The following is a 17,700-nucleotide window of genomic DNA, read 5'->3' as shown; positions in this document are numbered from 1 at the left end:
GATGGACCTCGAGGATGTCATGCTAAGCGAAATAAGTCAGGCAGAAGACAGATACCATATGTTTGCACTCATAGGTCTAACAGGAGAACAGGAGAAACCTAATGGAGGACCATGGGGAGGGGAAGGAGGGAAGAGAGTTGGGGAGAGAGAGGGACGCAAAACCTGAGCGACTATTGAATACTGAAAGCGAACCGAGGGTTGAGAGGGGAAGAAGAGGGGTGAAAGGAGTGGTGGTAATGAAGGAGGGCACTTGTGAGGAAGAGCGTGGGGTGTTATATGGAAACCAATTTGACAATAAACTACTTAAAAAATAAAATTAAATAAAATAAAAAGAAGATGAACCTAGATTTAAGATCACACAAAATCATTTCAATGAAATATTTAAAAGTTGAAAACCCTCTTGCCAAAAAGATATCTTAAAATTAACCATGGTGTGCAGTTTATCTTCTGATTTTTAGCAAGTCTGGATATCTGTAAGAGTACCTGTAAGAGTCAAGTTTAAAAGTTGACTTATTGGTCAGTAACCTAATTTATATAAATGTCTTTTCAAGTCAAACCACTAAACTAATATCTTGTTGTATATTTTTCTTGGACCAAAACATCGTGGAGTCTCAGTTCTTACATTCACTATCCAATCCATGCACATAATGTGTTCAGTTCTCATAAAATCCAACCAATGGATATTATTTATTAAAACCTCCATTAGTTCTACTGTAGTTGAAGGAGTAAGCCAAAAATCTTTGATAGGAAGATTTAACCATTGCATTCTGGAGCTGAAGAAAAATGGCACACCGTAAGAGGGTCCGATCTCAGCTGAAACTCCCACAGGCTCTAGTAAACTGGAAATTAGCAGTTTATTTTATACCAGAAGGCATTTTAAAACCTGGTTATGGGTGACAAGTGAAAATTATTTGACTAGGTAGGGAAACAGGCCGTTTGGTGGACTTAAAAATAAGCCAAAGTTGAAGGATCTTCATAGCTACAGTGACAAGATTAGAGACTCAAGGGGTCTCAACATATAGTTCATTCTCCTCCTCAAGAATTTTTCCTGCTTTTAAATGTGTGAAGAGCAGGAGATTAAAATATAAGGAGATGGCTTCCATAAAGCAGTGTGGATATTTCTTCACTTTCTATGTTGTGGTTACATAGTTGCCAAGGGAAAGAGTTCAGTAAATATACCAACTCTCAGCTGAAAACCCTGGAAAGTTATGGCCATAGAAACAACAGTGAACTAGACAGACTGAACTTTAAGCTCTAACCAACGCTTAATACATATCACTTTCTGATTTAATTAAAGTTCCTCATTTCATACACTTAACAGAAGAAAAAGATAATAGTAGTATCTATTAAAAAAACCACTTTAGACTGAAAGCAGAGCTTCAAGAGGCAAAAATTGGAGACAATGAAAGAAATATAACTAGAAACGTCTTTATCATTCAAGGAAAAATATAAATATATCTACCTATATTAAAATAGTTGATAAAGAGAACATGATACATTATATAAATTACAAAGATAAGTATGCAAGAAGACAAAGTATCAAAAATAAATTAAAATTATGGAGATATTATTCAATATAATTTGAAATTTTAAGAAAATCCATATAATAATACAGTATTTACATCAAGTGTTCCAAGAAACTCACAGAAGAATTAAACACACACATATACGCAAATACATCCAAATATATGATGTGAAAACAGCTAACAAAGAAATTCTTGATGGCTTAAAGAGAAAAGAGACACAATTTGACAGATTTTCTTTAGAAAATATGGAAACAATATGATAATAAAGTAACATCTTTAAAATGCTAATGGTGAGAGTTTCCATTATAGGATGGCAACATAAGATTCTGAAGTCACCTCCTCCCACAGGAACACCAACTCTGCAGCTACATATGAAAAAATTTCATCTCAAAAAACTAAAAACTAACTAAGCAACTCTTACACATTGGGCAAATGAGAAAAATCTCTCATAGAATCCAGTAGAAAAGGCAGAGAGACAGATACCATACCAGGCATGGCAATCCACAATCACGAAGGAATAAATACAAAACCCAGAACAGAACAATAACACAGAGAGTTGGAGTGGCTATAGAACATAGAAAAAAATGCAGTATAAGAAAAAATTGTTTCTAAAGACAACCAAAGAATTTTTATAATGATAAGATTGTCAACCCATGAAGAAAATATTACAGAAAATATTATAAACATATCCCCTAAGATCAAAGCACCAAAACCTACTAAGTAACTGACAGAATTGAAGGAAGAAGCAGGTAAAAATAATAGCTGATTTTCTGTCAAGTCTCAAAAATGGACAGAACAAATGGAAGATCAGTAAGGAAATACAAAATTAGAACAACTCTACAAATGAACTATCTCTAACATATCAATGAACACCCTATCCAACAAAAGCAGGATACATATCCTTCTCCATTCATTTGGAAATTCTCCAAAATGGTCATACTCTTGAGACCTAGAGAGCTTAAACAAACTGAGAAGGAATGAAATCATATAAATTATGTTCTCTGGATACTGAATTATGTTTTCTGAAAACAATGTAATTAAATTCGAAATCAATACTAAAAGTACATTAGGGGATTACAAACATGGGAATTAAAAACCACTCTTCATCACTTCATTAATTTTTATTGACTAAATAATATTCTGCATTTTGTTTACTATGTCATCAATTGATGAATATTTGGGTTGTTTCTACCTTTTGGTCATTATGAATAATGGTATTGTAAACATTTGTATGGAAGGTTTTGGGGACATATGTTTTCCGTGTTCTTGGGTATATATCAGGGGTTAAACTGCTAAGTTCAACTTTTTGATGAACTTCCAAATTGCTTTCTAACACAGTTGTACTATTTTATATTCCCACCAGCAATGCATAAGAGTTCAGATTTTGCCATATCCTCACAACAATTGCTATTGTGTTTTAATTATGGCTATTTTAGTAAATGTGAAGAACTATCTTGTTGTGGTCTTAATTTAAATTTCCTTAATGACTAATAATGTTGAGCAAGTTTCATGTAATTAATCATTTCTATGTCTTATTTTAGAAATGTCTAGTCTAGTTTTTTTGCTTAATTGTTGAACTACATTATCTTTTTATTGTTTAGTGGGGTGAGTTTCTTATATCTTATATATCTATAATTAAAAATATGGTTGCAAATATATTCTCCCATTCAGTAAACTGTCTTTTCACTTTCTTCTTTTTTATTGTGTTTAGTTATTTATTTTGAGAGTGAGCAAGCAAGCAGGGGAGGGGCAGAAAGAAATGGAGAAAGCGAATTCCAAGCAGGCTCCACACTGTCTGTGCAGAGCCCAATGCAGGGCTCAAACCCATGAACCATGAGATCATGATCTGAGCCAAAACCAAGAGTCGTACACTTAACCGACTGAGCCACCCAGGCACCCCTCTCCTCACTTTCTTGAAGAAGAAAAGCTTTTGAAATTTTTAAGTCCAATTTATGCCTTTTTCTTTCATCACTTGTGTTTTAGGTGTCATATCTAAGAAAACACTGCCTAATCCCAGGTCACTAAGATTTACACCTGTTTTCCTCTAAAAGTTTTATAGTTTTAGCTCTTACATTTAGGTCCGTAATACATTTTAATTTAATTCTTATTTGGTGTAAGGTCCATTTTTTTGCATGTGAATGTACAGTTGTTCAAACACATTTATTAAAAAGATGTACAGCATATTTTTGCTAATTAAGAATTCAAGGTGGGCAGTTAGTTTCTTCTAGTCCTTATATTTATTTTGTCATCTAGCATCTATAATTGTTGACAAGAAATCTGACTCCCACTTGATTTTTCAAAGGTATTGTGTCTTTTTCTCCCACTTTAGATGTTTAATTTTTTCTGAGTAGTTTTGGTATGATCTCTTTATGTATTTTTTTATTTCAAGACATTCTTAAGATTCTGAAAGCATCAGTCAGTTAAGTGTCTGACTTAGGCTCAGATCATGATTTCACCATTCGTGAGTTCTAGCTCTGTGTCAGGGTCTGTGCTGACAGTTCAGAACCTGGAGCCTGCTTCAGATTCTGTGTCTCCCCCTCTCTCTGCCCCTCTCCAGTTTATGCGCGCTCTCTCTCTCTCTCTCTCTCTCTGTCAAAAATAAACATTAAAAACATTTTAAAGATTCTTAAGTCATCTTTAATATTTCCTGGTGAAACGTTTTTTTCTACTTTTACTCTTCAAGGGGTCAACTTATATTTTTGACATTAGTAACTTCATTTCATACTATTCTCTATATTTTAAAATATGTACTTTTTAAAAGATAAGTTCATTAGTCAACAATGAATTTTGTTAATTTCTATGATGATTATTTCTTCTTGCTTAATTCTTTTGACTCCTCGTTTAGTCCCACCACCCCCCAGCTTTTTAAGCATCATTCACAACCAGTCCTTACAGAAATAGATTTGGAAAGCAAATTATGAGTTCAAGTATGTGCTTTCATATACTTTTTAAAAAAAATCCATTTAGCATTGGGTGAAATTCACAATTCTACCTGCCAGCTCCAACAGAAGCTCTACCTTTTCAATGATCAAACCAATATGCTCATTTTTACATTTTAACAAGTATACCTTTCAGATCAAGATTTTATTTTTCTTTATTCATCTGTGTGTATATATAGATTAGATAGATAGGAATAAATAAATTGGTGGTACAGATGATTAGACATGATAGAGATATAGATAAGAGATAGGTAGATATCAATGATATTAGATAGATAACATATAGATGAGAGAGAGAGAGAGAGAGAGAGAGAGAGAGAGAGAGAGGAGATAGGACAGATGGAGATAAAAAAAGAGATATCTTTCTTCAAAATATCCTTTGTTGTTCAAATCACCTAGTTCCCTGGGAGAGCACTTTACCATTCTAGAAGTTTCTTTCCTTATATCTTTGTTTTGCCTTTCTTCAAACCAATAGTCATTCTATGTCACTGTATATCCATTTGAGGAGTTGATCATTACTTTCCAACTCCTTTTTACGCAGAAATTAAAGTGGGCAATTACTCGTTACAGTGGGGGAAAATGTTGAGCCACTTGGCTATTTATATGAATATCCTAAATGTTTCCTCTGTCAATCACTCTTACCTCTTCTGACAAGAACTGCTGTTGCCGTTGCTGCTGTCTCCATTATCTTCAGAGAAGATTCCACGTATATTTTGTGCCATGGTTTTCCTTTTGGTTTTCAACCTCAAAGCACATCATCTTTCAATGAATTTCTAGTTACTAGATCATCATTACTCGTTTTTGGGATTTTCATAATCCTTGTAGTTTCCAGGTGTGAATGTGTGTATCTCTGGCTGTGTGTATCCGCATGTGTGATTTAAATTGTACTTAAATGCCAGTTTATATTTATGATCCTTTAATGTCCACAGCCATATGCATTTATTTTTGCTAAGAAAACTGTGGATAGGGAGTGAGAGAGGGAAGTGTAACTTATATTCAGTCTACTTTTTTTTCCTTATCAAATGAAGAGCCCATAGACTGAATCTTTTCCTTTATTATTTTGTGTAGATAATTCATAACTTTAATTCCAGATAAGTTGTCTGATATTTTTGTAAAGTATTCCCTATCTTTTTTCTATAATCCTTTAAGATATATATAGATATATATACTAAAAATCACATTATTTTTAAAGTCACAATTATGTATCAACATCTATTTCTTTTTGGTTTCCAGAAAACACATATATAAGAAATAAAATTATAATAAATACCTTCACCAAATACATCCACACACTGTTTTATCCCACTTATACAACTTCCATTCAGACAAAGCCATTGATTCTCTCCACATGGATGCCCATTCTGAATAAAAAAGTTATCTTGACATGTTGCAGATGTTCCATTACAATATTCAGGGAGATCACATTCATCAGAGGAAGGCCTACATATTTCTCCTTTTGCCGAATACTGATGGAATGGAATAAATAATACTGAATAAAGCAGAGTGTGAACATATAAATAGCATAAAAAAGATGACTTTGTTCATGTAGATAATACAGAAAAATCTTAAAGGCTCTTACTTGGCAATTTTTACAACATTCACCAATATCGCAAGTTGAACCAACTTTCAGTGTGCATGTGGTATGATCACAACATGAGTTTGAGTTAGCAGCACAGTCCTGAAAGGCAAATCAAATGCTCTGAGTACCTTCCAACTTTTACTCACATTAGACAGATATTTTAATGGTGACAACATATTATATAATATACAGATAGATGATTAAATTGCATGTTAGCAAACACAAAAAATAGAGCCACTTATTCATTTACCTCACAGATATTTATTGGCTACTACTCTGCAACCCTGTATACTCTTTATATTCCTAGAGTAGGTTTGACTATATTGGTAGTAGGATTTTTCTGAAACTCTGAGTTCACCAAAGCCCAAACATCAAGCTCTCAGGTTCTTGCAGACAAAGAGATAGTTAAATACAAGACATAAAAGAAACATAAATTTATCATTTTCATTATAGTGACTGGTTCATAATCAACCGTTAGGAACGTAGTGTGTTTTAATAAGTCTGTGACTTTTATAGAATGTTCAAAGTTTAATTTACTTTTATTTTCTAAACGCAAAGAGTTAGAAAATGATATTTCTAAATATAACTGAAATTATCACTCATCCATATCTTATTATGCCTTGATGAATGTTATGATTCATCCACATGTTTTTGTTTACAAAAATTATATTATTACACTTAATAAAAGCAACAGATAAGAATAGAGAAGGTTGGAGAGATAATGCTCACACACACACACACACACAAACACACACACTTTTAAATTGTCAGGGATATGGAATAGGGTAAATTGGATGAAAATTTCAATAAGTTACATAAAAATAAGTCGTGGATTTCCCTAGTCTTAATATGAGTCATAGCATAATACTTTTTAAGGTAAAGTAAATTTGAAGTATTTTCCAGAACTAATCTGCCTAGCCAATGTTATTGTTATTGTTACCCATATGGGATTCCAGAGAGTAAAGTTATATCCAGGGGCTGGCTCAATCATATTAGAATTCATAGAACTAAGATACACTTTTTTCAATTTTCACTAGAAATTTTCAAAGTGTTTTCATTTAGACTCAAACAAGAAAAAACAAGTAGGTACCTGAAAATATTCCTTAAAAGCAGTACATCACCCAACTGGGTATCTGAAAGCTCACTTTCTGGGGCACCTTGATGGCTTAGTTGGTTGAGCATCTGACTTAAGCTTAGGTCATGATCTCATATCTTGTAGGTTTGAGCCCCGGGTCAGGCCATGTGCTGACAGCTCAGAGCCTAGAGCCCGCTTTGGATTCTGTCTCCCTCTCTCTCTGTCCCTCCCCATTTGCCCAATTTCTCCCTCCGTCCATCTCTCTCTCTCTCTCTCTCTCTCTCTCTCTCTCTCTTTCTCAAAAACAAATAAATATGTTAAAAATTTGAAAGCTCACTTTCATATTGGGGAGGGTACACAATAATAACTTTAGCTATTTCTGTAGGGAATACTGAACTTCTTTCATGTATTGATTTTTTTCACATCCATACACCCGTTGTGAGTTTCACAATCTCTCTCTCCCTTAGTGCATTCTTTTATCTCTAGTCCTCCCTCCTCCCTCCAATCCAGCAGCTTTATCTAAGATTTTTGTGGGTTGTAAAACATGCATTTGTTGATTGTGTATAATCCAAACATTTTTTACTTAAATATTGACCTGCATTAAAATATTCAAAGCCACAAATGTGACTCATTTTCTTGTTGAATTGTGAAAATTTTGTATCTATTTTCCTGAATGCCAGCATATCTTAGGCTTGGAAGAAATATGAGCATTACCTTATTTTACTGTGCTTCAGTTCATTGTACTTTGCAGATACTATTTTTTTTTAATGTAAGGTGAAAACCCTAAATTGAGCAAGTCTACCAGCATCATTTTTCAGTCTCTGTGTCACATTTTGGTAATTCTTTCAATATATTTGTAGTGGTGATCTGTTTTCAGTGACATTTGATGTACTATTGTGATTTTGTAGAGTGTCATGAACCATTGCCCATATAAGACAATAAACTTAATTGAGTAGTTCTGACTGCTGCACTGATGAACTTCTCCCCTATCTCCTTCTTCTCAGGCCTCCCTATCCCAGGAAACACAGCAACATTGAAATTAGGCCAATTAATAATCCTATAATGACCTCTAAGTGTCCAAGAGAAAGGAAGAGTCAGATGTTTCTCACTTTACATGAAAAGCTAGGAAAGATTAAGCTTAGTGAGAAAAGCATGTTGAAAGCTGCAAGAGGCCAAAAGGTAGGCCTCTTATGCCAAAAAGTTAGCCAAGTAGTGAATGCAAAGGAACAGTTCTTGAAGGAAATTAAAAATGACTGAATGCATAAATGATAAGAAAGCAAAATGGCATTATTGCTAATAACATTTCCTTAAGCCAAAGCCTCATCCACTGCAAGGCCCTAATTCTCTTCAATTTTACGAATGCTGAGAGAGGTGAGGAGGCTGCCGAAAGGTCTGAAGCTAACAGAGGTTGCTTCATGAGGTTTAAAGAAAGAGGCTGTATCCATCACGTAAAAGTGCAAAGCAAGTGTTGATGTGGAAGCTGTAGCAAGTTATCTAGATGTGGCTAAGATCATTAATGAAGGTGGCTATGCTAAGCAACAAATTTTCAATATAGATAAAGCAACCTTGCATTGAAAGACAAGGTAGGGGGGAGAAGGTAATGTCTGGCTTCAAAGCTTCAAAGGATAGGCTGACTCTTGTTGGGGGCTAATGCAGCTCTGACATTTAGTTGAAGGAAATATGCATTTACCGTTTCAAAAACTTTAGGGCTCTTCAACATTATGCTAAATCTACTCTGTCTGAGCCTGATGAATGGAACCACAAAGTCTGGATGACAGCACATCTGTTTACAACCTGGTTTAAAACCACTGTCGAGAAACAGCTCAGAATAAAAGAATCCTTTTAAAATATTACTGCTCATTGACAACGCACCTGATGACCCAAGAGTTCTGATGGAGAGGCACAATGAGATTAATGTTGTTTTTGTTTTTACTAATACAACATACATTCTCTAGCCTATTGATCAAAGAGTCACTTCAACTTACAATTTGTAAGGCTATAATTGCAATGGATAGTGAGTTCTCTAATGGACCTCACCAGAGTAAGTTGAAAACTTTCTGGAAAGGACACACTATACCAGGTGCCATAAAAAGCAATCATGATTTATTGAAAATGGTCAAAATACCAACATTAACAGGATTTTGGAACAAGTTGATTCCAATCTTCATGAATAACTTTGAGGGGGTCAAGGTTTCAGTGTAGGAAGTAATTACAGATGTGATGGAAATAGAGGAAACACTAGAATTGGCAATGAGGCCTGAAGATGTGATTGAATCACTGAAATCTCATGATAAAACAACAGATGAGGAGTTCCCTCTAATGGCCAAGCAAAGAAAGTGTCTTTTTCAGATGGAATTTCCTCCCACTGAAGATGCTGTGAAGATTATTAAAATGACAAAGATTTAGAATATTATATAAATTTAGTTGATTAAACAGCAGCAGAGTTTGAGATGATTAACCCCAATTTGAAAGAAGTTCTACTGTGGGTAAAATGTGCTCAGACACCACCACATACTTATAGAGAAACTATTCATAAAAGAGCCAACCAACGCAGGGAGCTTCATTGTTATTTTTATTTTATTTTCTAATGTTTTATTTATTTTTGAGAGAAAGAGAGAGAGAGAGACAGCATGAGCAGGGAAGGGTCAGAGAGAGGGAGACACAGAACTCAAAGACAAGCTCTAGGCTCTGAGCTGTCAGCACAGAGCCCGATGCAGGGCTCGAACCCATGAACCATGAGATCAGGACCTGAGCTGAAGTTGGACGCTTAACTGACTGAGACACCCAGGCCCCCCTGTTATCTTATTTTAGAAACTGTCACAGACACTCCAACCTTCAACAGCTACCACCTTGATCAGTCAGCAGCCATCAGCATAAAGGCAAGATTATGACTTGCTGAAAGCATTTTTTAACAGTAAAGTATTTTTAAATAAGATATGTACCTTGTTTTTTTAGACATAATTCTATTCACACTTAATAGACTACAAGATAATATAAGCATATAATTATATGTACTAGGAATCAAAAATAATCATTTTATTTATTTTATTGTGATACTCGCTTTATTCTGGTTTTCTGGAACAAATCCAAAATATCTCTGACGTACTCCTGTACTAGGGAAGAACACACTCCAGAGGGAAAGTGAAAACCTAGGTCAGCTCAGTTATAGGATTAATGACCTTGAAAATCATCTGTATGGATAATCTATGAACCACTGAATCCATATCCTTACATATAAGTGCACTTATCAGTTTATTATAATTTCTATGTGTGTTTTTATCTTTTTTGCAGAAAAGTGATTTTGATGCATTAGGGGAAATGGCAGTATAAAAATTTATCCCTAATTTTTCACATATATCTTCCAAATGAGTACTAACCTCTTCATTCCCACAGTCACATTGTTCTCCTTGTTCCACTTGTCCATTACCACAAACCGCAGATTTGTATGATGGATCTATGCGTGGCTGATTTTGAAGACACTGGGAGGATGGCTTTGAAATAAACTTGGCAAAGTCCTCCATGCTGCAGGTGCTAAAGGTCTTCACACCACTGGAATGACTAAACATACATCGATCTTCAGGTTTTTATATAAGTATTGCTTCATAAATCGCCTAGACTTTGACTAAAGCTTTTTAATAGCATTCCACAACAGTCAAAGTGCTCCATTTTGTTAGTGTCAAAATTTTATTTTCTGTGCAAGGGAAGTCAGTTTTTCAAGAATTTAGATTAAATACTCAGCAATAAATCATAGAATTTTATTGGTTCTTATCTTACACTCATTCTTTTGTTTTCTTGTATATTTCCTGCCTCACAGAGTACTGTTCCATTTGTTGCTTCTTTTTCCTTACATGACTCCTAAACATTATAATATCCTTTATTAACAAATGAGATTGAGCTTTCCACTCCTTTATCTATATTTATTCTTAGGAAATCCTAAAGTGCTGAGAGCTCAGATAGTTGTTGCTAATGCCCTAATATATCACCTAAACTCAGAAGTCCAGTACCAATTCTTTACTCAGAGACAACATTTCTGAGCACACATCTAAAATACCATTCCATTACATCTTTATTCTTTCAGTGACATTTGTTATTCTTTAAAATATTTATCAACCACAAAAATATTATTTATTTAATTATTTGTTCATTATCTTCCCCTACTAGTTTCTTAGCTCCAGGAGAAAAGGCATTCCAACTATTTTGTTCTCTAGCACAGAGTAAAGAGCTTTCTCTCTATTTTTTAAATAAATGAGCCCAGTGGAATAAACTATCTTTTATAAATAGTACATTATTTTATTAATGTTGCATTATGACTTTTATTATTCTGCATAGTATTAATACATGAAAAAGTTATATGCATAAAGATTTATAATTTGATGACAGATATAGCTAATATGAAGTTATTGAATTTTACAGCTGGAGACTCAAACCTTAGTCCTTTGGATCACCACAGGGAAATGTAAATGTTATTTACATGAGGATCATGAAAAAATAAGAAATTTAAACTTTTTAGGGGGAGGTCACATCCCAATTGAACATACCCTATCATTATAATAACCACAAATAATTAACTTATTATTACATTGCCAACAATTCAGATGATTTCTGTCCAAATACCAAAAACCAAAGGGAGAATTTTTATAGCAGTATAATACTAAGAACTAGGCAATTTAAGATGTGTTTACTATGTGTGAACTCATTTGTAAGGGATACACTTCCTGGCATAAATAAATGTTGTCATTAGAAAGAAAATATCAATCATAATTATAAGCAACTAGACAATTAATTTGCAGTTTGAATCTTAGCAAACACTTGCTCAAAGTTCTCAATCTCCATTCTCTCATTTTTCCTTGATAATAGAGCTTCTAATTTTCAGTCAAATACAGAGCTTCCTTTTATAGTGTCTACATTTCTTAGCCTTTTGTAAATTTAGGGTAAGATCTATATAAAAGTCAGATAATTGGCCTAAAACAAAACCATATTTTAAATTATATAAAGTAATGTTGACAGCCATATTTTTATTAGAATAAAATTGGTGACTATGTAGTTAGAGCTTCCATCATTAAGTATGAGATATGAAAGCCACTGTGTAGAAATTAATGTAAAATTATACTGTGAAATGCCATGCAATTAATAGAATTCTAATTTCCCAAAATAAAATTAACTTATCTTTGTTTTAAGCGGTTATTACTTTGGGGCTTCTGAACTTACATTCAAATATAAAAACAAATTAAGCCCCAATAAACACAGATCTCAATCAGGATGTTGTCGTTTTAATCCCGTTTCAAACATTCATCTTCTCACCACAATGTTGCAAAGCACCGGCAGCAGGATGCAGTGTTCTCATGAGGTGGAGAACACTAGAAGAGATCATCGTTTGCTTAATCCGCAAGCAAAACATGTGTTCAATATTTGTCTTTTTCAGAAGCAACACTCATGAGTAATAAAATTAATCAGTCTTCAAATATAACATTGAAGAGATTATTAGAGACATTTCAATTAGTAACTAAAAACAGATATACAACAATTCAACACATTCTCTTACTGTGAAGTTTGTATAGCATAGAAATAATAAAACAAAAATGAAAAACAAATGATAAAAATAATTACTATCATTAAATAAGTCTCAATAAATTTCAAAATATGTAAATATAAAAGCAATAAATATTAAATCAGAAATCAATAATGAAAAGACATCTAGATGATCCATAAATATTTGAAAATCCTGACATACCTCTAAAACAACCTGGTAGACAAAAGGAATTACAAAGAAAATGAAAACATTTTGACTAAATTGTGGGAAGCTGCAAAGATTCAGCCAATCGGCAGCTTACAGGCAGGAAATGTCACTCCCTGAGGGGAGCTGCCTGAATTACAAAGATCGGCTAGGGAAGTGCTATTCACGATTCTGGGACTGGAGACTGGAGAAGCCAGTAGAACAAAAGATCAACCGCATTTGGGCTTAAGTGGTGTCAATTGCTCCCCTGCCCAGAGTTGCAGTCTGCAACTCTCTTACCGATCTGGACTCTCTTACCGATCCTGTAGATGCTGTGTTTGAAATTTCAGTTTCGGTTTCCCCTTTTCCTAAAAAATCACTTGACCCTGTTTCCTAGCAACCAACCTAGGTCAGCTTCCTGCCCTAAACCCTATATAGGTGTGGGTATTTTCTCAATAAACAGAGGCTTGATCAGAAACGCTTGTCTTGCCTTCACTCTCTGTGCTCCCTGCCCCCCAATTCTCTCTCCCTCCCTCGGAAACCCTCGAGGATCGACTGCCCCACCAGCCGGGAAGGAACAGACACTAAATGAAAAAGAAACACAAAATATCAACATGTATGATATGCAATAGAAGCTGTGGTTAGAATGAAATGTGCAGCCTTAAAGAGCTTACACAAAAAGAAAGACGGTTTAAAATAAAATATTTGAGTCTTCACGCGAAAAATCTAGGGGAGGGCTCCTGGACGGCTCTGTCAGTTTAACATCCGACTGTTGATTTCAGTTCAGGTCATGACCTCAGGGTTGTGAGATAGAGCTTCACATTGCTGTGATCGCAGAACCTGTGAATTCTCTCTCTCTGCACCCCTCCCCAGCTTGCTTGCTCGCTCTCTCTCTCAGTCTCTCTTAAAATAAATAAAAATAAACAAAAAAATTAGAGGAAAAAATTAGTTTACCCCAAAGTATGCATAAAATTAAGAAAATAAATTGGACAAGTGATGAGAGTCAATAAAATTAAAATGCAGACTTAAAGCCTTAAAAATTAATTAATTTGATAAAACCCAAGAGAGAGATTGGGGAAAAAAGAGAAAAACACAAATTATATGAGACATAAAAGAAGTAATATCACTAGAGATCCCAGTGACTTAAAAAAAAAAAATAAGTGGAATTTAGGCTTGTGAAGATGGCAAGGTAGGAGGACCCTAAACTCACCGCACCCCATGTTTACAACCAGATGTCACTCACATCCAATTAATATACTGGACAGCAATCCAAAGACTGGCAGAAGAAACTCCACAACTAAATGTAGAGAATAAGTCACACCAGAGAGCTTAAGAAGGGCGTAAATAGTGGTTGGGAGCTGCCCACAGGAAAGAGGCTCTGAGAAGGGAGATCACCAATGGATCCACATAGAGGAAAATGAATTCCCATAATGTTTGCTTTGAAAACCAGAGAGACTGACTTCCATGAGCTCCAGCAGAATTCGGAGCCTGGAGCTTTAAAAGTCAGCTGACTCAGCACTGGGTCAGCCAGAAAGTGATGGGTCCTTGCTCTTCAGGAGACAGCAGCCTTTGGAAAGGCAACATAGAAGTTGCACTTTGCACAACAGCTGGGGCCAATGAGAGAAAGATCAGTTTATATTGATTTCAGAGTGTGATGGGGACTTCTCCAGGAACAAAGGAGCTGGTGGGTGCCACTTTCCTCCCAGATATTAAGCACAAACACAAAGCCACCTGCAGGAGGTGGCACTGTGCAGACACTTGCTACCTAACCTGCTAGCAGTGCACCCTGCTCATGAGTTTTCTTGAGGAATCACATACTCCAAACCTGCTGGCCTCAGCCCTGGGCTCAGCACAAAGTCTGTTAACTGCACACACACCCCACCCAGCTGCCTCAAGCCTAGGAGCCACGCAACCACATGTCCTGCCAGGTGGCCACCGCATTGTGAGGTATCTGGCCTAGGACTATCAGCTCAGTGAAAATGTTGCTAACACCACTGAAGTGCCCCAGAGCCCTCCAGTGGTCACACCCCCTCAGAATCAGACTGCTTGGGTCTCACTAACACCACAGAGATGAAGCACAGTCAGTGCAGATGTCTGGAGTGAAAGAAAAAGCAACTCAGGCACAACAGCAGGATGCAAGCAGCACACATAGAAGACTCCCTTGCAGTGCCAAGTTCTGGTGAAAAGGAGACATTGCACCACAGGGCACTACAAGACCTCTACTCCATAAGACCACTGCTTTCAAGAGCAGGAGATGTAACCAACTTTCCTAACACAGAGAAACAGACAAAGCGAGGTAGACAAAATGAGGAGACAGCGAGATATGTCCCAAATGAAAGACATGACAAAATCACAGAAGGAGATCTAAGTGAAACAGAAATAAGTAATATGCCTGATAAGTAATTTAAAATAATGATCCTACAAAGATACTAACTGGACTTCAGGAAAAAATGGAGGATATCAGTTAGACCCTTGACAAATAGATATAAAATAACATATCAGAGATGAAGATCTCAATAAATGAAATTGAAAACAACAAGTGGAATAAATGGTGGGCTACAGGAAGGAGCAGGATGCATCAGTGACCTGGAGGATACAGTAATGGAAATTAATCAAGCTGAACAGGGAGAGACACACAAATACTGCATAATGACTCAATGCAGTATGACTGCATGACTCCATTAAGCATAATAGTGTTTGCAATATAGGGATACCGAAGAGGAAGAAAGAGAAAAGGGTTCAAAAAATGTATTTGATGAAATAATAGCTGAAAACTTTTCCAGTCTAGGGAGGGATACTGAGCTCCAAATTCAAGAGGCACAGAGATTCCCCATTAAATCAACCCAAAGAGGTACACACCAAGACATAGAGTAATTAATATGACCAAAAAAACTCCACATAACTGTGATAAAAAAAACAACTGTAAAAGTTGCAAGAGAAAAGAAAACAGTTACATACAAAAGAAATAACATGAGACTATCAGCTTATTTTTTAGCAGAAACTCTATAGGCCAGAAGGGAATGGCACAATATATAAAACATGCTGAAAGGGAAAAATGGGCAGCCAATAATACACTATCTAGCTTTCATTCAGAATAGAGGAAGAGATAAAGTGATTCCCAGACAAACAAAAATTAAGAAAATTCTTAACCACTAAACTAGCTCTACAAGAAATGTTAAGGGAGACTCTGTGAGTGGAAAATAAAAGCCATAAATAAGAGTAAGAAAATAGGAAAAACAAAAACAAAAAAATTAAGTATACCAGTGAAAATCAGTCAAGAGAAGCAAAAAGTAAAAGGATGTAAACTATGATACAGAATATCTAAAACATAAAGAGGAAAGGGGTAAAGTATGAGTTCAAAATTAAGTGATGACCAGCTTAATACAGACTGCTATATGCAGAAGATGGTTTGTATAAACTGAATGGTAACTAAAAATCAAAAAGTAGGAATAAGTATACAAAAAATAAAGAGTCCAAAAAAAAAGCGGGGGGGGGAGGGAGACTGGAATCCAAGTATATTCCTAAAGAAAACCAGCAAACTATGACAGAGAAAGAGAAGTAAGGTTTGGAGAAATACTAAAAAAACAATGAAAATACAAGTAACAAAATGGCAATAAATACATGAATAACTACTTTGAATGCAAATGAACTAAACTCTCCAAACAAAAGACATAGATGACAGAGAGAAGACCTATCTCTATGTTGCCTATAACAGACTCATTTCACAATTAAAGACACCTGGGGATTAAAAGGGGATGGTGAAAAAACAGATATTGGTGAGGATGTAGAAAAGGGGAACTCTCTTACTGTTTGTGGAAATGCAAACTGGAACAGCCACTCTGAAAAACAGTATGAAAGTCCTCAAAATTTAAAAATAGAACTTGCCTTTGATCCATCAATTGTACTACTAGATATTTACCCAAAGAATAAAAAACCATTAATTTGAAGTTATATATGCACCCTGATATTTAAAGCAGCATTATCTATAATAACCAAACTATGAAAACAACCCAAGTGTGCACTGACTGATGAATGGATAAAGAAGATGTCTCACACACACACACACACACACACACACACACACACACACACTGTAATATTAATCATCCATTAAAAAGAATGAAATCTTGCTATTTGCCATACAATAGATACCTAGAGAGTAAATGCTATGCCAAATAAGTCAGTCAGAGAAATACAAATACAAAAAGATTTCATTCATATGTGGAATTTAAGAAACAAAACAGGAAAAACTAAAAAAAGTTGGGGGGGGTAGGAAACCAAGAAACAGAACCTTAACTATAGAGAACTAGCTAACTAATGGTTACCAGAGGAGAGGTGAATGGAAAGATGGGTTATATAGTTGATGATAATTAAGGAGTGCACTTCTGATGCGTGTTGGGGCCCAGTAGGCAAAAAATACCCTCAAACAATATTTGGCCTCCTGGACCCCACATATGGCTTCTGTTCATCCTATGATTTTTTCGTTGCTTTGCAAAGAGGCATATACTTTTAGGCTTTGAATCAACTTAGGTCAGTCAGTGACCTTCCCTTACTTTATTTTCTGGCTCTTTGTCTGCTGTTGGGAGTGAACGTAATCCTCTGCCAAAAGATTTGCTTTGAAGGATCAGCATCTTACCCTTGAATAACTGATGAAGGGCCTTAAGGAATGTATATCTCCTCATAGAATTCTTCAGGTTTATCTTATGTTTAAAACCAGACTATTATTAGGGGATTCCTCTTTTGTAATGACTTAATCCTGTTACTTACTACTGTCCTGATAAGAATGACCTTTTCCGGAGCATGCCTTCAAGGACCTTGAACTATGTAACCATTAAAGAAACGATGTAATCACCCATGGTATATAAGAC

General features: G+C 35.3%; 1 protein-coding gene across 1 annotated transcript in view; it reads right to left on the bottom strand.

Annotated features, from left to right (window-relative positions):
• ADAM2 (ADAM metallopeptidase domain 2) overlaps positions 1-17,700 on the bottom strand; it is a 107,100-nt gene that overhangs the window by 39,052 nt on the left and 50,348 nt on the right. Inside the window, exons 12-14 of the mRNA XM_029936321.1 lie at positions 10,497-10,677; positions 6,045-6,143; positions 5,736-5,931 (exon numbers count right to left, since the gene is read on the bottom strand). Coding sequence (XP_029792181.1) covers positions 5,736-5,931; positions 6,045-6,143; positions 10,497-10,677 — 476 coding nt within the window. The remainder of the gene's footprint in view (positions 1-5,735; positions 5,932-6,044; positions 6,144-10,496; positions 10,678-17,700) is intronic.

Source organism: Suricata suricatta, chromosome 1, assembly GCF_006229205.1.
Source record: "Suricata suricatta isolate VVHF042 chromosome 1, meerkat_22Aug2017_6uvM2_HiC, whole genome shotgun sequence".
NCBI lineage: Eukaryota > Metazoa > Chordata > Mammalia > Carnivora > Herpestidae > Suricata > Suricata suricatta.
Note: the sequence above shows the minus strand (reverse complement) of the source record. Positions and strands in the feature narration are given on the sequence as shown.